Source organism: Oryctolagus cuniculus, chromosome 6 (genome assembly GCF_051225735.1).
Source record: "Oryctolagus cuniculus isolate XC-2025 breed Fujian yellow rabbit chromosome 6, ASM5122573v1, whole genome shotgun sequence".
NCBI classification, from domain to species: domain Eukaryota; kingdom Metazoa; phylum Chordata; class Mammalia; order Lagomorpha; family Leporidae; genus Oryctolagus; species Oryctolagus cuniculus.
Window position 1 is genome coordinate 167,866,073 of NC_142872.1, and position 19,956 is coordinate 167,886,028.

General features: G+C 60.0%; 1 protein-coding gene across 1 annotated transcript in view; it reads right to left on the bottom strand.

Annotated features, from left to right (window-relative positions):
- The window catches only part of ZC3H3 (zinc finger CCCH-type containing 3), a 77,033-nt gene that overhangs the window by 8,914 nt on the left and 48,163 nt on the right, over nt 1-19,956 (bottom strand). Inside the window, exons 5-9 of the mRNA XM_051841771.3 lie at nt 19,678-19,844; nt 15,704-15,746; nt 15,470-15,628; nt 15,309-15,378; nt 13,512-13,643 (exon numbers count right to left, since the gene is read on the bottom strand). Coding sequence (XP_051697731.1) covers nt 13,512-13,643; nt 15,309-15,378; nt 15,470-15,628; nt 15,704-15,746; nt 19,678-19,844 — 571 coding nt within the window. The remainder of the gene's footprint in view (nt 1-13,511; nt 13,644-15,308; nt 15,379-15,469; nt 15,629-15,703; nt 15,747-19,677; nt 19,845-19,956) is intronic.

A 19,956-nucleotide genomic window follows, 5' to 3' on the forward strand; every position in this document is an offset into this window, starting at 1 on the left:
AGGAGGTGAGCGAGACGTCGCTAAAGGACACTAACGGGGGGCTGGGGGAGGGGCGGCTATGGACAGACAGACACTGAGACTTGAACCAGCGCTTACGCCCAAAAGATGTATTTTTCTGTGGTCAGCGATGTGGTAAAAGCTGCCACCTGAAACACTCCCATATGGGCTCCAGCTCATATCCCGGCAACCCCACTTCTGATCCAGCTCTCTGCTGTGGCCTGGGAAAGCAGTGGAGGATGCCCAAGTGCTTGGGCCCTGCACCCATCGGGGATACCCCGGGAAGTTTTTGGCTGCAGCCTGGCCCAGCCCCAGCCGTTGTAGCCATCTGAGGAGTGAACCAGCAGATGGAAGACCTCTCTCTCCCTCTCTCTCTGTAACTCTGCCTTTCAAATAAATAAATCTTAAAACATAAGTAAAATAACGTTTGATTCTTCTAATGGTCAAGAAGAAAAGGCTGGACCTCCCAGGGCTGCCTGGAAGCGGTGGCCTGCGCCCCCTTCCCCCGGCTGCAGCTGCCCTCAGTGCAGCCCCTGCTCTGGGCCAGGGGCTGCAGAGCCAAGCTGTGTGCCAATGACTCAGCTGTCACCGGCTTTTGGACTGGTGCCAAGACAACGGTGTGTAACAGTGCTGATGCCCGGTGCCCCTGCCACACCCTCCCCACTCGGAGCACCCCATGAAGGGCGAGCCGCCGCCGGCCCCCACGGCCGCCCCAGGCCAGGACAAGCACTGTGGCGGATGCACAGGCCAGTGGCTTCTGCCTGGCAGCTGGTGTGGAGAGCAGGATTCAGAAGGGTCCAACAGGGGGCTCTCCTCACAGGCTCACAGGCAACAGCCCCAGGCCCGGCTCCACAGCGCCACCTCCTGACAGCCTCTTCCCACTGCCCAAAACCAGAGGACGCACAGACTGCTGGCTGCGTCCCACTGCCCGCCCCTGCCCCCACCTCAGGAATTTCTTCTGCTGCCTAAGTCTCCAGCCTGCGTTAGGGAGAGCGGCCATGTGCCCTGGAGCAGAAAGCAGACACCGTTCTCAGGGAACTGCCGGCCACATGCTCACGTCAACCAGTGTGGACAGCTGGGGGTAGTCACCTGCCAGGAACGGCGCAGAGCGTGGCAACTCTGGGATCCCTGCACCTTTCTGGCAAATCTAAACTTCAGCAGGGAACACGGTAAATGGCCACGTGCTTTGTGCTGGGCCCTGAGCAGTGGACAGCCACAGTGCAGCCTGCAGGGCCACTCGGCTACTGGGGCAGGGCTTGAACGCACTCCAAGGGCACAGGAGCCCCTGGGGGTGGGAGTCCTGCAGGGAGGGGGCAGAAGAGGGCGGGGCGAGAACTGGCTCTATTCAGGGCTGCTGTCAGACGCCCCGCCCAGCCCCAGACAGCTCTGAGAGCCCTACATCATGGGGAGGGGAGGGTGGGATGAGCTGGGAGGCCAGGGACTGAGCCCACAGGGGCCTAGGGTTCTGATGAGGGAGGCCCTATGGGCTGGCAAGGTCAAAAGGCTGGAAGCTGGGGCCAGTGCTATGGCGTGGCTGGTAAGTCAGCATCCCATATGGACACCAGTCCCAGTCCTGGCTGCTCCACTTCTGATCCAGCTCCCTGCTATGGCCTGGGAAAGCAGTGGATGGCCCACGTGCTTGGGCCCCTGTACCCAAGTGGGAGACCTGGAAGAAGCACCTGGCTCCTGGCTTCAGCCTAACCCTGTTCCAGCCACGATGGCCACTTGGGGAGTGAGCCAACAGATGGAAGATCTCTCTCCCTCTCCCTAACTCTGCCTTTCAAATAAATAAATCTTTAAAACAAAACAAAACAATGGCTGGAGGTTGTGGCAAAGTTGGGCCAGGTCTGCAGCTGGGGGAAGGGAAGGGGCGGGCAGGGGAGCTGGAGACGAGGCTGCGGTGCCAGCTGGGGTAGTGGTGGGTGACCCTCAGCCCTGGCTGCCTTGGCCTGGGCTGCTGTGTGCTGAGCCCCCGCTCTGAGCAGGGTGCCCCAGGGCTCAGGCTGGTGGAAGGCACTGGGATCCAGGCGGGACCCAGCCAGTGCCCAATTGCTGGGCAGAACCCATGCTCGGGGAGCTGCAGTGAGACCAAGTCGCCATGGAAACAGAGGCCACAGCAGGAGGAGGAAGGAGGCCGCTTTAGAGCGAGGCGCCAGCGCACCACTGCCTGCTGGGAAGGGCCCTGAGACGGAGGCAGCGCACGCCTCTCTCAGACGGGAAAGCAGCTCCCAACACAGCAAGGTCTGTGTAGCCACGGCAGGGCACCGCCTCACTGCAGCCAAGGACGTGGACATGCCCATGGGTGGACCAGGGCAGCCGCCCACTCCAGTGCAACCCCCAGGTGCACGGCGCACCCCACTTGGCTCACTGGGCATGACCCCAGCCAGGCTGCAGGCGTGAAAGGGTGTCGTGGAGGGCGTGTGGGTGTGGGAGAAGCAATGTGGACTCCACCCCAGCCCAGGCAGGGGCACCAGCAGAGGCTCTGTGGGAAGTGCCCTGCCCCACCAAGCAGTGGCAAGGAGACCCCGCCCACAGCATCAGCGGCAGAGCAATGGGCGGCACCTCCTGCTACGCCCCCAGTAACAGCCAGCACGTCTCAGCTCCCACGGAAAATGACTCCTCACTCCAAAAACCAGCGAGATCTCAAACTGACTGTACGTGAAACACTGCTCTCCACAGTGCAGCACACACCAGCCACACGCCAGCCACGGTGCTAGAGACAGACCTCAGCTCAGCACCAGACCGTGCTCTAGAAGCACCCACACACGCAACCGCAACACACTCCAACACGCAACCGCAACACACTCCACACATACAACCACAGGCACTCCACATCTACACACACAACTATAAACACACCTGACACATGCAACCACAAACACACCCGACACACAACCAAACACACCTGACACACGCAACCATAAACACACCTGACACATGCAACCATAAACACACCCAACACACACCATAAACACACCTGACACATGCAACCACAGACACACCTGACACACACAACCACAAACACACCCGACACACAATCATAAACACATCTGACACACGCAACCATAAACACACCCGACACACACCATAAACACACCTGACACATGCAACCACACACCTGACACACACAACCACAAACACACCCGACACACGCAACCACAAACACACCTGACACACGCAACCACAAACACACCTGACACATGCAACCACAAACACACCTGACACACAACCAAACACACCTGACACACGCAACCATAAACACACCTGACACATGCAACCATAAACACACCCAACACACACCATAAACACACCTGACACACGCAACCACAAACACACCTGACACACAACCACAAACACACCTGACACACGCAACCACAAACACACCTGACACACGCAACCATAAACACACCTGACACATGCAACCACAAACACACCTGACACACGCAACCACAAACACACCTGACACATGCAACCACAAACACACCCGACATGCAACCACAAACACACCCGACACATGCAACCACAAACACACCTGACACATGCAACCACAAACACACCTGACACATGCAACCACAAACACACCTGACACATGCAACCACAAACACACCCAACACACACCATAAACACACCCGACACATGCAACCACAAACACACCCGACACACAACCACAAACACACCCGACACACAACCAAACACACCTGACACATGCAACCACAAACACACCCAACACACACCAGCCACACACCAGCCACGGTGCTAGAGACAGACCTCAGCTCAGCACCAGACCGTGCTCTGGAAGCACCCACACACGCAACCGCAACATGCTCCACACACGCAACCGCAAACACGCTCCACACACGCAACCACAAACACACCTGACACATGCAACCACAGGCACTCCACATCCACACACACAACCACAAACACACCTGACACATGCAACCACAAACACACCTGACACACACAACCACAAACACACCTGACACACACAACCACAAACACACCTGACACATGCAACCACAAACACACCCGACACACAACCATAAACACACCTGACACACGCAACCACAAACACACCCGACACACAACCACAAGGCTTTGGCCTGGCCCAGTCCCGGTCACTGTGGCCATTTGGGGTGTGAACCAGTAGACAGAAGAAGAGCTCTCTTGCGCTCTCTCCTTCTCTCTCTGTAACTCTGCCTTTCAAATAAACAAATCTTAAAAAAAAAAAAAAGCCAGCAGCAGCAGCAGCTGGCAGATTCCCAATCAGACAGCAGAGAACCCCACACAGGTTCACTCGCAGAAGTCACAGAACGGATCCTCAGAGCAGGCAGAGAGAAGTTCACCTGTCGGGGAGGCCGACGACAGCGCAGGCCCGACCACACATCAGCGAGGACGGAAGCCGAGAGGACAACGACCAGCACGCGGAACCTGCACGGTGGACGGCCTTCGGGAAGGAGGAAGCACCGTGCTCCCAGGTGCGGGCACTGGGGGCTGCGTTGCCAGCAGGGCCGCCCGGACAGCAGCGAAGGAAGCGACAGAAGAAGGAAGAACAGAATTAGCAAAAACAGGAATAAACACACCAGACTTCCCTCTTCTTGAGTTTTCTAAGTTGTATTTGATGTTTGAGCAAAAATGCTAACAGCTTCTGTTACGGCTCTAAACGTGTGGGTCACACACTTAAGATAACTCTAAGTATCCTCGCTGTGGACGGGCACTGTCCTAACAGAGGGTTAGCGCCCACTGCGGATGCCGGCGTCCCCACCCCACACTGCAGCTCCGGCTCCCATCGGCCGCCCTGCTTCCCATCCCGCTCCCGCCGACACGTCTGGGAAGGCAGCGGACGACCGCCCAGGTTTGTGGGACCCTGCACCCATGAGGGAGACCAGGATGGAGCTTTAGGCTTCTGGCCACTGCGGCCATTTGGAGAATGAACCAGTAGATGGAAGATCTCTCTCTTTCTCTTTCAAAATAAATAAATCTTAAATAAATAAATGAGAGAGGGTAAACAGACATGAAATTAAGCTTTCTGTACTTAAACTGGTAAGATGGTAGGACTGGTAGACTTTGATAGCTTGTGAATATACAATTTAACACCCGGGATAATTACTTGAAGTTATGTAAAGATATCCCCCTCTTCTTGCTCTAATGCATAACAAATTATTTTATTGAGGATTTACTTATTTATTTGAAAGGCACTTATTTATTTATTTGAAACTTTAAAAGTTACAGAGAGAAGGCAAGAGGGAGGGAGGAGGGAGGGAGTGTAGGAGGGAGGGAGTGTAGGAGGGAGGGAGGGAGAGAGAGAGATAAATTGATCTTCCATCCACTGGTTCACTCTACAAATAGCAGCAAGGACCAGGTCAAAGCCTGAAGCCTGGAGCTTCATCCAGGGGCCCAAGCACTCAGGCCACCCTCCACTGCTTTTCCAGGCCATTAGCAGGAGGCTGGATGGGAATCAGAGCAGTGGAACACAAACCAGCGTCACAGGGGATGCTGGCTTCACAGACAGTGGCCTAACCTGCAGTGTCATAATGTTGGCCCCATGAATAAAAAAAATTTTGAAAAGAATACAGTAAAAAACCACTACAGATAATTCCAAATAACATTCTAAGCAATGCTGAAGTAATCCACAGAAAGCCAGTGGAAAAACAAGAACTGAAAACCAGAAAACAAGAACTCAAACAGCCTGAAACCCTAATATAGCCACAGCCACACTAAATGTAAATGGCCTAAACACAACAATTAAAGGACAGACGGCCAGGGCCGGGCGGCAGTGCTCAGCGTTTTGGTTAAACACCCGCACCCCCATCAGAGAGCCTGTGTTCAGGCCTGGCTCTGGCTCCGCTCCCTGCTCCTGCCATCCCCCAACCCCGAGGGAGACCTGGGTTGAGTTCCGGCTCCCACTCTGGTCTCAGGCCATCCTGGTTGTTGTAGGCATTTCGGGGGTGCACCAGCACAAGAGAGCTCTCTGTCTCTCTGTCTCCCAAATAAATGCATTTAAACATTTTAAAATAATTGAAGCTCCCACCTGAAGAACTCAGAGGGGACAAAAGGAACAAAGCAGAAATAAACATAAAGCGAAGAGTGGGAAGCAGTGAGCTCAGAAAAACACAGAGAAAAATCAGTGAGGAAGGAGCTGGTCCTGTGAAAAGATCGATAAAATTGATAAACCTCTAGCTGAAGAGATGGTTAAAAAGTCACGAATTTCCATTACTGGTATGAAACAGGGCTCCTACATACCCTGCAGACATCAGAAGGGGAACTGGAAATGGGTCAAACCATGCCGCGCACTTGGATCTGCAACTTAGATGAGCGAGATACACAGCCTGCCAACGCTGACTCAAGAAACACAGAAAACCCGAGCAGGCCCAGCTGCAGTGAGGCAGTGGGCAGACCCTCCTTGGAGGGGAGCTGAGGGCCGCGCAGTGTCATTGGTGACTCCTACTCAGAGAACGCACAGCGACTCTCAAGCTGCCCCAGACATGAGAGGACGGTCACTCTGCTGTGCATCCAACAACATCTGCATTGTCCTGATGCCAAAAGAAACCGCAGGACAAGCAGAGCTGAGACCAAGTCTTTCCCCAGCACTGCCGTCCCTGGAAAAACCTGAAGACCAAACAGCACCACACGGGCAGCTTTATTAAAAAGACATTTCTGGAATGCAAGGATGGTTTAACATACAAAAACCAGCCAGTGCAAACTGGCTATGATTTAAGGCAGCAGACAGACCACCTTAACAGAACAAAGGAGAAAAGCCCTGAAGGGCCACCTTGAGTGACAAAGCTCAGCACCCAGCACAGAGCAAGTCCCCAGCTGGTCACAGCTGATCAAAGATGACAACTTTCCCTCCAAGGCAAGGAAGAGGGATGCTCTCTCTTGCCACTTCTGTGCAACATAGTACTAGAAGCCTTTGTTTTGAAGCCTTTTTAAAAAAAGATTTATCTATTTATTTGAGAGAGAGAGAGAGAGAGAGAGACAGAGACAGAGAGGCCTTCCATCGCTGGTTTACTCTCCAAATGGCTGCAACGGCCGCAGCTGGGCTGATCCAAAGCCAGGAGTCAGGAGCTTCATCTGGGTCTCCCATGTGGGTGCAGGGGCCCAAGCACTTGGGTCATCTTCCACTGCTTTCCCCTACTATGCCACAGCGCTAGCACCTAGGAGTCCTACCCAGAGCAATTAGGCAAGAGAACAAAAGGCATCCAAACTGAAAAGGAAGTGACTCATCTGCTTACTCACAATGTAATCTTATATGCAGAAAACCCTGAAGGACCCACACAAAAAATGAATTAGCCCAACAAGAAGTGCTGAGGAAGGCATGCAGGAGTGGGAATGCGTGTGCACAGCTTGTAGGAACACAAAACCCCACAGCCACGGAGGAAAATGGTTCGGCGGTTCCTCAGAAAGCTATGCACAGGGGCTGTCACTGTGGCATGGTGGGTTAAGCCACCACCTATGATGCCAGCACCCCATTTCAGGGTGCCAGTTCCAGTCCTGGCTGCTCCACTCCCTGCTAATGCACCTGCAATGGCAGCAGATGTTGGCCCAAGGGCTTGGGCCCCTGGGAGTGAACCAGCAGACCAACAGATAGATCTCTTTCCCCCGCCTCTGTGCAATTGCTGTTCAAATAAATAAGCAAGTATTTAAAAAAAAACTAAACACAGAATTACCATCCACGCCAGCAATGCCACCCTAGGTGAACAACCCACGTGTCTACACAACTCAGCCCAAGCTCTGACACCCCCACCCCCACCCCAGGAGCGACCTGTGCTAAGCAGCGTGCTTCATACAACTCCGTCTACAAGAAGCGTCCAGGACAGGCAAGTTCTTGGAGAAAGCCAGTAGGTCCATGGCTGCCAGGGGCTGGAGTGGGAACAGAGTCATTGCTTAGCGCTCACAGTGCTTCTATCTGGGGTAAGGAAGCAGTGTCGGCTGGGTCGGCGCTGTGCTACAGCAGGTGAAGCCACCGCCCACAACGCCAGCGTCCCATATGGGCACTGAGTTGAATCCCGGCTGCTCCACTTCTGATCCAGCTCCCTGCTAATGTGCCTGGGAGAGCATGAGGACATGGCTCAAGTCCGTGAGCCCCTGCATGCACGTGGAAGGCCCACATGAAGCTACTGGCTGGATGGAAGATATGTCTCTCTGTCTCTCCTTCCCTCTCTGAAACTCTGCCTTTCAAAAAGAAATCTTCAAGAGATAGTGACAGCTGCATAATTCGGTGAGTGCAATTAATGTCACTGAATTATGGACCTTAGAAATGGTTACAATGGTGAACCTGTCACATAATTTTACACATATTCTATTATATTTATTGATTTTAAAAATTAATTTACTTTCCTTTTATTAGAAAGGCTAAGAGAGACAGATAGAAAGAGATCTTTCATCTGTTAGTTCACTCTACAAATGCCCAGGGCTGGGCCAGGCCGAAGCCAGGAGCCTGGACTCAGACTGCATCTCCCGTGGCGGCTGGGACCCAGGGTCCGAGCCATCACTGCTGCTCCCCCGGCTGCACCTCCGCAGGAAGCGGAGTCAGAAGTGGAGCCAAGACCCCCACGAGGCACCGAGGGTGCTGCAACTTCCCCAACATGCTCCTCCCCTAACTACAAGTCAATAATGTACTCACGCAAAAACTGTTGAACTGCACACCTTTTTAAACTTTCATATAGGAGAGACAGAGACCATTCCTCTCCACTGTTCACTCTCCAAGTGCCTACAACAGCCAGGACTAGGCCAGGCCAAATGGAAGCTGGGAGCTGGAACGCAACCCGTCGCTGACACGAATGGTGGGGACCCCGTTACCTGCGCCATCACCACCGCCTCCCGAGGTGGTGGAGGGGAGCTGGGCATGGAACCCTGGTACTCTGGCATGGACAGGCATCTGAAGCACTAGGCCAAACACCCACCCTGAACTGTGTACCTCCGATGGGTGAGTCTTATGCTGTGCAGACTGCACCTCAACAGAGCTGTGTGTGTGGGGTTTGCTTTTTGTTTAGGGTGAGAACAGCCAATCAGCACACAAGGTGCTCACCATCACTAGCCACCGGAGACCGTGACTAGGCCTGCAGCCGGACAGGGACGAGAGCTGGTGAGGTGTGGCCACAACGCAGCCCTCCCTGGCTCCCAGTGGGGCTGTGAGGGTGCAGCCTGGCAGGCGGCGGCTGCGGGGGCGGGCAGGCCATGCTCATTCAGGCTCTGGCCGCTCCAGGACCCAGCAGTCCCACTCCTTGCCACCTACCCTGGAGCAACGGAGACACACACATGTTGCAGACGCGTTCACAGCCGCATCAGTGACAGCCGCCTCAGACCAGAAATGGCCCAAATGTCCAGTCCCTGACCGTGGGAGGGTAAACAAACTGCCCAATGTGCAGGGCGGGGCGCAGCTCCCGTGCCAGGACAGACAGCAGCAACAGGACCAAGGGCCAGGGCGCACACTGCGGGGCACGTGGGGGACGGGGAACCCCGGGGACTGCACAGCATGGAAATGCACCCCAACAGAGCTGAGTCTTTTCAAGTAGGAAGGGGCTTGGGGCCCGGTGCTATGGCATAGCAGGTAAAAGCCACCACCTGCAGCGCTGGCATCCTATATGGGCGCTGGTTCACGCCCTGTCTGCTCCACTTCTGACCCAGCTCCCTGCTAACAGCATGAGAAAGCAGTGGAAGATGACCCAAGTCCTTGGGCCCCTGTACCCACGTGGGAGACCCAGAGGAAGCTCCTGGCTCCTGGTTCCAGCCGTTGCAACCGTTTGGGGAGCAAACCAGCAGATGGAGGACTCCTCTCTCTGCCTCTGCCTTTTAAATAAATAAGTAAATAAACCTTTAAAAAAAAAAAAAAAAAAGAATGAGGTTTGGGTGAGGCTCAGGCACAAAGGACACGAGGCCTGGTGGGCCTGCCCAGGAAGCCGCCTGTGACCACACTGGCCCTTCCAGGTAGGCGCCGCAGACTTCACACGGAGACAGAGGCGGGAGGCAAAGCGACGCACCCAGGGTCATGGAGCAGAGTGGCTGGGATGGGCTCCCTGGTTCTCAGCTCTCTGTTGGAAGCTGGCAGTCCATCCCCAGGGCCTCCTCCACCAGGCAGGCCACCTTCAGGCACTAAAGGCACAGGAGAGCCAGGCAGCTGCCTGCGGATAACGGAGGAGGAAGCACAACACTCACAGCATGGAAATGGAGTGAGTGGTAACTATGTCCCCCCTACACACACGCACACAGGCACACATGCAGCAGTCCTGTGGCAGTACCACGTGGCACACTGGGGGCAGTGCTCCCCACTGCACAGTGCACAGAGCACACAGCACCCACACCGAGAGCACACAGCACCCACGCCGAGAGCACACGGCACCCACGTGGAGAGCACACAGCACCCATGCTGAGAGCACACGGCACCCACACCAACAGCACACGGCACCCATGCTGAGAGCACATGGCACCCACACCAACAGCACACGGCACCCACACCAACAGCACACGGCACCCACACCGACAGCACACGGCACCCATGCTGAGAGCACATGGCACCCACACCAACAGCACACGGCACCCACGTGGAGAGTACACAGCACCCATGCTGAGAGCACACGGCACCCACACCAACAGCACACGGCACCCACACCGACAGCACACGGCACCCATGCTGAGAGCACATGGCACCCACACCAACAGCACATGGCACCCACGTGGAGAGTACACAGCACCCATGCTGAGAGCACACGGCACCCACACCAACAGCACACGGCACCCACACAGAGAGCACACGGCACCCACGCCGACAGCACACAGCACCCACACTGACGGCACACGGCACCCACACCGAGAGCACACGGCACCCACACAGAGAGCACATGGCACCCACACCGACAGCACATCGCACCCACACTGACAGCACACCGCACCCACACCGACAGCACACGGCACCCACACCAAGAGCACACGGCACCCACATTGACAGCACACGGCACCCACACCGACAGCACACGGCACCCACGCTGAGAGCACACGGCACCCACACCGAGAGCACACGGCACCCACATGGAGAGCACACAGCACCCATGCTGAGAGCACACGGCACCCACACCAACAGCACTCGGCACCCACACCGACAGCACAAGGCACCCACACCGACAGCACACGGCACCCACACCGAGAGCACACGGCACCCACATGGAGAGCACACAGCACCCATGCTGAGAGCACACGGCACCCACACCGACGGCACATGGCACCCACACCGAGAGCACACGGCACCCACATGGAGAGCACACAGCACCCATGCTGAGAGCACACGGCACCCACACCGACGGCACATGGCACCCACACCAAGAGCACTCGGCACCCACACCGACAGCACAAGGCACCCAAACCGACGGCACACGGCACCCACACCGACGGCACATGGCACCCACACCAACGGCACACGGCACCCACATCGACGGCACATGGCACCCACACCAACAGCACACGGCACCCATACTGAGAGCACAAAGCACCCACAGCGAGAGCACACAGCACCCACACTGACAGCACATGGCACCCACACCGACAGCACACGGCACCCACACCGACAGCACATGGCACCCATACCGAGAGCACAAAGCACCCACAGTGAGAGCACACAGCACCCACACTGACAGTGTACAGCACCCACACTGACAGCACATGGCACCCACACCGACAGCACACGGCACCCACAACGATGGCACATGGCACCCACACCAGGAGCACACGGCACCCACACTGACATTGCACAGCACCCACACTGCCAGCACACAGCACCCACACTGCCAGCACATGGCACCCACACCGACGGCACACGGCACCCACACCGACGGCACATGGCACCCACACCGACAGCACACGGCAGCCACACTGCGAAGTCCCGATGGAGCCAGGGCCCCTGCAGGAGCAGCCGCCCAGGACAGCACCCTGTTGTCCTAGCACAAGGATGTGCTCAGCGCACGCTGGCAGCCAGCAGCGAGGGTCGCAGGGGCCTCCCGCAGGCCAACCGGGCCACGCCACCCTCAGACCGAGGAGGGACCGCGAGAGGTGGGTGTCTGGCGCCCTGGCTTGGAGACCCAGCTCCACTTCCCACTCCTGCTGGGCAGACCCTGGGGGCCAGCAAGCGAGGGCTCTGGCGGTGGCCCCTGCCACCCACATGGGGGGCCTGGACTGAACTGGGCTGCGGCAGAACCTGCGGACCGAGCCCTCTGTCTGGTTCTCTCAAGTAAGTAAACGAGAGAACACAGAAGCAAAGGGAGCACTGGGCGCGCGGCCGCAGCCGGCACACACAAGCGAGTGCGGGCGAGCGCTCGGCACAGGGGCCCCGGGCAAGGCTGGCGGACAGAGGAGCACTGTCCGCAGACACCTGTGAGCTGGGATGGACATGGAGGGAGACATGGGGCACCGCGCTCTGGCTGCAGGACACCCCCACCGTGGCAAGGGGTGTGGGGTCACCTACCCCGCCCGAAGCCCTGCAGCCTGGGAGGGGAGAGGGGAGCAGCTGGCCTGGTGCTGCGGGGCCCCGGAAGGGGAGAGTGGAGATTCACTCGCCACCTCAATTATTCACAAGGAGAGGGAAGGCGCCTCTCTGGCCAGCCCCGCCCCGGCAGCAAGGTGAGCAGTTTCCCGATCCAGTGGAACAGCCGCAGCTCTCTGGGGCCCGTTGGAGGACGGCTGCTTCAGGCACAGGGTGACGACTCAGCACTTTCTCTGTTATTTAGAGAATGAAGTTAACCCTCCCAGGCCCAGGCTGCTGGATGCGGCCTGCTCAGCGCTTTCCCATGTATAATTACAAGCTGCCATCCATCATGCCGCCGCGACACAGCGCCGAGCGCGGAAAGGCACGCCGTAAGCACTTCCCCCACCAGGGCCCCACACGGCGCTGTGATATTTTCATTTAATTTGGAATATCTTAGGGCAGTCGTGCACGGCCATCGTTAGGGGCTGCTCCAGGACCCCGAGGCCTCCCTGCTGGGGTGCACAGGGAGAGGGAGATGCACCCCTCTAGAGCCCACTGACATCCCCTCACCCCAACACCAGGTACCATGGACTTCACCGGGGTACTGCCAGACTGGGGGCCATGAGGCAGGGCCCACACAGGCCCCCAGGAAGCCTGCCAGCCCCCCACAGGAGCACAGGAGCAGGAGCCCAGGTCGGCACAAGTGTGGAGGCTGTGACGGGGAGGGGCGGGGCTCCACAACAACCCCCGGGCTGCATGGGGCCGAGGCCCTCCAGTCACTCAAGGGGTGCTCTGCGCCCCCTCAGCTCCACGCAGGCCACCACCTGCCATCCCAGGGGATGGTCACCCTGGCTCTGCTGTCCCCTCACTGCATGGTCTGTTCTCAGCTGTCTCCTGGAGGCTGTGCAGCCCAGCCGCCCACTGGGCCTCTCCCTAAGAGGGCTCCAATCCCCCCCCACTCTGCTGTGCCCCGCCCTGGGCCACTGTAGGCGAGCCCGATGACGGCGCCACCTCGGGCTGCAGGGACTCTCAGCCGCCCGCGTCCCCCCCGGCCCCTCACCTTGGCGCCCAGCGGGCAGTAGCCTTTGAGGAAGTCGCTGCAGACCTCGGCCTTCCGGGACACGTACACGTGGCTGTAGGGGCAGCTGCTGTGGCTGCAGACGCCCCTCAGGAAGTAGGAGCACACGGGCATCTGGGGGGCGGAGGGGGTGAGCATGCAGGCCCCGCCCCACACTCCCACCCGCATCACAGCCGGACACCGGCCCACACACTGGCTGGACACCTCTCCTTGGCTCTCCTGCGTGTGGCACAGACACCCAAGGGTGGTCGGAGGAGCCAGGGGGCCTCCTGCTTCCCCAGGCAGCTGTGTCCAGGGCAGGGCGTGAGGCTGAGCACCCTGCAGCAGGGGCAGGCCCGTGTGGACTTCCCTGGAGGCCCCACCAGCTTGAGCCTGCCCAGGGCCCTGGGCCGGGGAGGGCCACATGGCTGCCTGGGCTGCTCCAAAGCCCCTCAAGTGGTGGGGACGGCGTCAGGGCTGGTGGTGGCAGCAGCCTGGGCAGGGCCTTCCTTCCCCGCCCCTGGTGAGCGCTGGCCACAGTCACTGCTTGTTCTCACCACGTGGGCTGGTGGGCTGAGACAGGGAGGCAGGAAGTCCTGACTTCTCCAGCACCTGCTCTGCCTGGCCCCGCTGTGGCCAGCAGCCTGTCCTGAGGTCTGGACCCACCGCCCTGCCTCTGCGTGGTCCCCCCAGACCCCCCAGCAGGCCTCCCAGAGGTCGTGCCCGGCCTGCAGGGGCCTGTCGGCCTGAGACTTTACAAAGCCCCTTCTGAGGAGGGAGGGGCTGGGCAGGGGGGAACCTGGCTGAGGCTGAGGAGCTGAGAGGGAAGGAGGGAGAAATCAAGGAAACAAAGGGTGATTTAAGGAGTGAGAGTTGATTTTTAATTGTCTTTTAACTGCAGCCGCAGAGGGAAGAGGGGCTGGGGGCCCGTTTGGGGCTGGCGGTGGTGCGGCTGTAGACAATTCCCTTAATGTGGTTTTTGATATAGAGCCCAAATTAGCTCTAATAAAAAGGGATAATAAAGCCAACTCTTACACCAAACGGGGCTCCTCCTGGCTGTCAGAGCAGGCCGTTATCGGGAGGAAACTGCATTCTCATTTCAATTAACCTTGTTTGAACCCCTCCACGTCCACACAAATAACAATAACATTAATTCAGGGCGCTGGCGCGGGGCGTCCACACCAGACAGCTTGGAGCGCGCTCCGGCGCTGGAGCTGCGGCTAATGAACCCGAAACTCGACGTGAATTTCCAAACTGCTCACAGCAGAGTTTCGGAGCGCTATTAGGGAGAAAAATGCTGATTCTCCCCAAGCTCCTCAAGGGGAAAAGCTGCGGCGGCAGCAGCGCCTCCCTAACCTCAGCCCCCTCCCCACACCGAGCCCAGGGGGCGGGGCCCACTGACCCCTGCAGGAAGCCTGCGTGGGCACAAAGCCTAGGAGCTGTGCAGGGCGGGAGTCCCCGCACCACGCCAGTGCTGCTGCGACCACAGGCCCTGCGGAGCTGTCCCCTCCACTCCCCCCGGGGGCCTCCTGCCCCCAGCACAGCTCCCCTCACCAGCCCCAGGCCAGAGAGGCAGGTGAGGCCTAAGACCCCCATGGGGCCAGCTCCCTGGAGCACGCGGGATGGGTGGAAGGGGCCTTGGGGAGGAAGACCGTGTGCAGGGCACTGCTTCCGGCAGTCACCGGGTGGGGTGGGGGCCCAGGAGGCACACAGCTCCTCAGAGACGTCCAGGGGCAGGGCTGCACCCAAGCCCAGGGAAAACCACAGGGTACCACCTGCCCAGGGCCCAGGGTCACTCACCTTCTCCTTGGACACTTGGTGGGAGAAGGGGCAGGTCCCATCCGTCTTCTTGCACGTGCCCCGCACAAACCTGTGGCCCAGGGAAAAGGGGGTTTGAGGAGGGCCTGGCGGAGACCGGGGCAGGGTCCCACAGGCCCCTGGCCCACCGGGAGGGCAGGCACCTGGTGCACACGGCCACCTTCTCAGGGTCGTGGATGTAGGGGCAGTGCTCGCCACGGTTGCACCTGCCGAAGCGGTTGTAGTACATGCAGTACTCCTTCTTCTTCTCCTTCTTCTGCTTCGCCTGCCGGATGATGGCCAGGCTGCGCTGGACCGCCCGGCTGTGGGCAGAGAGAGGCTTATGAGCCACAGGCTAAGCAGGGGGCAAGCCAACCACCCCACCCTAGGGGACGCACCTGGCTAGGGAGCGGCTACAGCTGCTGGGAGGGTCCAGTCGGCCTGTAGGGAGAGAGACTCGGTCACCCCAGGCTGCAGCCCCTGCCCACCCTGGCCTGCACGTGGCCAGAGTCGCACCCTTTCTCAGTGCTCCCCAGCCACCTCCCCGCCCCGCTGCAATGAGCTCCAGCACCACTGCCCCTCCAGGAAGCTGCACAGACCCCTCCTGTGGCTGGGCCAGGTACCCCCTGGGCTGTCCAGGCCTCTCTGGGGACGGTGAAGAGGCTGGGGGCAGGGCCAGCAGATCCCATGCAGGGCATGGACCTCCAGGAGACAGGTCTCAGGGGTTAAGGGCTGACACACCCGCCCTACCTCTCTGCCCCCAGTCAGCCAGGCTCCCTGAGACCACACGTGGAGCTAACCAGACATCCCCACCTGTGGGCGTCCCTCAGCCTTCAGATCCTCAGGGGGCAGTGGTGGCCTGCAGCACTCTCCAGGCCTCTCTTTGGCCACCTAGGAGCTGCCCTGCAGTGGCAGAGCCCAGAAGCTGGACCTGAGGGGGTGGCTTGGACCAGGGCAGCAGCCATAAGCCCACACAGCCCACAAGCCACATGTGGCCTAGCTTTGCAGGACAGTTGTCATGTGTGTGGGCGGGCCTCAGTGCTCAGGCTGTGTGACATGGACAAGGGCACTGGCCTGAAGGCTCCAGATCGTGCAGTGCTTTGTCCAGCGCTTCTCAGAGGCCCGAGCCGAAGCCAGGCAGGCCTTTCCGAGATGGCCAGCCAGGGCCAGAAGAGTGCTGCAGCGACGGGGGAGGATGCAAGGCCAGCTCGCAGCAGGCTCACAGCCTGGCCCCAGGCCCGCCAGGGGCAGGCGGGGTGGGGGGTGGGGGGCAGGGCCTGCTCGGATGGCTTGCCCAGGTTCCTCAAGTGCCCGCACGGCCCCTCCCAGACCAGATCCAATTTCCTGCTGAAATGGACACGCTGGTAAGAAGCAGAAGTGACATCACCCAGGAATCCTGGGGCCCTGAGGCCATGACACAGACACCCAGTTTTAAAACGGGCTATTCCAAGGCTGCCTGGATCTGACAGTGGATCCCTGCCCATCTGAGCACCATGAATCTGGAGGACACTGCTCCAAAGCTGCCTCTTCTCACCCCTCTCCCCAGGGCATCCTGGGCCACACGGCCCAGTGACGACACCATGCCTGTCCCAGGCTGCCCTGTGTCCCCAGGTGGGCACGCCCTGTGGTCCATCCAAACCCCAACTCCTTTGCCCCGCAGGCCGGAGCCTCACTTCCATGCTGTCCCAGACTGTCCCTCGTAGGGGTGCACAGCCCCTGCCTGCTGCCGAGTCGCTAGGACTAGGGGATCTGCTCTGCTGGGCGGGCTGGGAGGCCCGGCCTCCTCTCAGCCTGTGGCTTCCAGCCCAGAGAGGGTGGCTCCAGGACTAACCAGCAGCACCCACACTGGGGGGAGCAGGGGGCGGCAGGCACAGGGCACGGAGAAGGCAGCAATGGGCAGGGGTGGGGAGGGATGGGCAGCCCTTGTCCCCAGCTGATCGAGGCCCAGGTGGCACAGACAGGACCTCACACCTGCTGGCTTGGGCAAGTGACACACAACCAGACAGCTGTGGTGACACTGCGGCAGGGCAGGGCTCCATCTGCTCCCTGCCTGCAAGGGGGTGGGGTGCTCCCTCCCCTTTCTACGTTCTGCTTTTCAAAAACTGCCAGTGTGGCTGGGCTCACGGTGGGAGTTTTGACAAGAACAGGAGGCACCTTTTCAAATGCTTTGCAGCGTTAAAAAATGCACATAAAGTAGCTGGCTTGAGAGGTGTGAAGGCAGCAGCCTGGGAGCAGGCTGAGGGAACTTTCACTTCCTGGTCTTCCCAGAATAGACCGGCTCCCTCCAGCTGCCAGGCCACGGGGGGCCTCTCAACCACCAGGCAGGGGTGGGGAGCGGGAGGGGTCAGGCAGCCACGGGCAGGCCCGGGCCCAACCCGCACAGGCACAGGAAGCTGCACTCTGGAAGGAGAGGCAGAGGGGGCCGGGGGGAGGCAGGCCAGGCAGCTGTCAGGGTCTCCCTCGTGTGCCCTTCCCTGTGGCCCAGGAGGGTGGGCAGGGCAGAGGAGGGGAGGAGGCAGCAGGTCCCCTCGTTCAGGCACAGCACGGCTGCCCAGGTCGGCCCAGGTCGGCCCACGGTCGGTCCCACAGCTTGCAGCTGGGCTCCTGGTAGGCACCCAGGGCCCACGGGAGGGGTGCAGGGTCGAGGTAGGTGTACTGAGAGAAAAGCGCCTGGCTGCAGAGAGCCAGGGCAGGAAGCCAGGGGGAGGCGAGCCCCGCCCCTCCCAGGGAGACGTGCACTTTCTGGTTCAAGTTGAAGTTCTGCTGACATCGGGGCAGGAAATTTATTTCTTTAATTATTATTCATCTAAGTGGGCTGGGCATCAGCGGCCCACAGCTGGGAGCAGCAGTCGGGAGGGAGGCAGCTGGGGCCCTGCCTCTCCCCCCGCCCCACATTCCTCCCCAGCGAGGCGAGGGCTGAGCCCCAGGCCTGTCCCCGGAGGCTGCCAAGTGCGGTCAGCAGATAGCAGCTGGAGCCCTGCTTGGCAGCAGGTGGGGTCCTCGCTGGCGAGGGGAGGAGGTTCCTGGGCCCTGGGCCCCACAGTGTGCCAGAGGGGCAGGGGATGGGGACAGCTCTGAGGCCAGCTCCAGGGCCAGGCAGGCCGAGCGGAGGCAGAGCCAGCAGCTGAGTGCGGCAGGACAGAGTGTTCACACTGGTGACACAACAGCTCTGGGCCCCTGGGCTCAGCCAGTAGCCCGCGGAGGGCAGCCTGCAGACCTCGGCACTTGAGACCCAGGGCAGCGGGAGCGGGCGGCAATGTCCGGTGAGGAAGGGTGGCCCCACTCCCTTTCTCAGGACAGAAGCCTGGGCTCTCCCCACTTGGGGCGGGGGCATCAGTGACAAAGCCATATCCAAACTGCCAGTGCCCTACAGGCTCGTGGACACAGGAGGGCGTGAGGAGCGGGGTGGCGCGTGTCGCCCCACCGTGGAGCCCAGCGAGGGCCGGCGGACACGTCTCCAGGCTGCTGATGAGCTGCTCCCGCACTGGCCGCAGTCACACCAGCATGCGCTCTGCGGCCACACGGCAGGGCCGCTGGGACGGGGATGCAGCTGTCCGTGGGCGGTCGTCATTCTCTGAGTTGACACGGTTCTAGGGTCAGAGGTGACCACAGCAACCCCAACAGGGCAACGGGAGGCCTGAGCCTCAGTGCGGCTGCGGGAGGCCACAGCAGGTCTGCGCAGGGCCCGCTGAGCCCCCGGCTCTCCCGCCCAGCCCGGGGGTCTGATGGGGAAAGAGACAGCCAGGCTTCCCCTCAGATCCTCAAGCGGAGGAGGACTGTGCCTGCCAGTGCACCAGGGAGCCCTGGCCCTCAGCGCGGGCCTGGCTCATGCGGGACATGCGGAGTGCTGGGGATGGGGCCCAGCTGCCCCACTCCCAGCGGCAGACCAGAAACTGGGGGTGCTTCTGGCCGGGAGTTCTCTGCGCCCACCTCCAGCCTCCTCCCCAGCCCCCCGGGGGACGGGTGGGTGGGGTGGGCTGTCAGCTGCTCCCTCCTCGATGGACAAGGAAGGAGTGTGACTGGACTGAGATCAAAATAGCTTTCCAGTTAACGTGCAGCGAGCGAGGCCGCACTTCCTTCCCCGCCTCCTGACACAGCTGGCGAGGCGTCACCAATGCGATTAAGGGCGACGCGGCCCCAGGTGCTCACTCGTCCAGGCGTGCGCGCCATACCTGGCCCATCCTGCGTCCCAGAGCAGAGCACGGTGCTCGCACACAGCCCCCACAGAAGAATTGGCAGCTGCTCAGCCAAGCGCGAGGCGGGCGCCACGCTGGGCCCCTCCCAGGGGAGGCCGCTGCGTGCACGCAGGAGTGAAATCAATTCCCGGGCCGGGTCAGGAGCTGGGGGCCCGCAGCTGACGGCGCAGCCTCACCTGGGCGCAGGAGGGGCCTGCCGCCCGCGTCGCCCAGCCGGCCCGAGGTCTTGGAGAGCTTGTTGGCGGACACCTTGTAGAGGACGCCTCCGATGCAGCAGTAGCCTTTGTTCCCCCAGCGAGCAGAGCCTGCAGCTGTCGGACGCACGCGGTTCAGCGCGAGGGCCCTGGGGGGAGAGTGCGGGGCCCGTCACACACAGCCCAGCACAGACTGCAGGGACAGCTCTGGGCAGCCACCAGGATGCTGACCACGAGTCCCAGGACCAGGAGGCGGTGCCC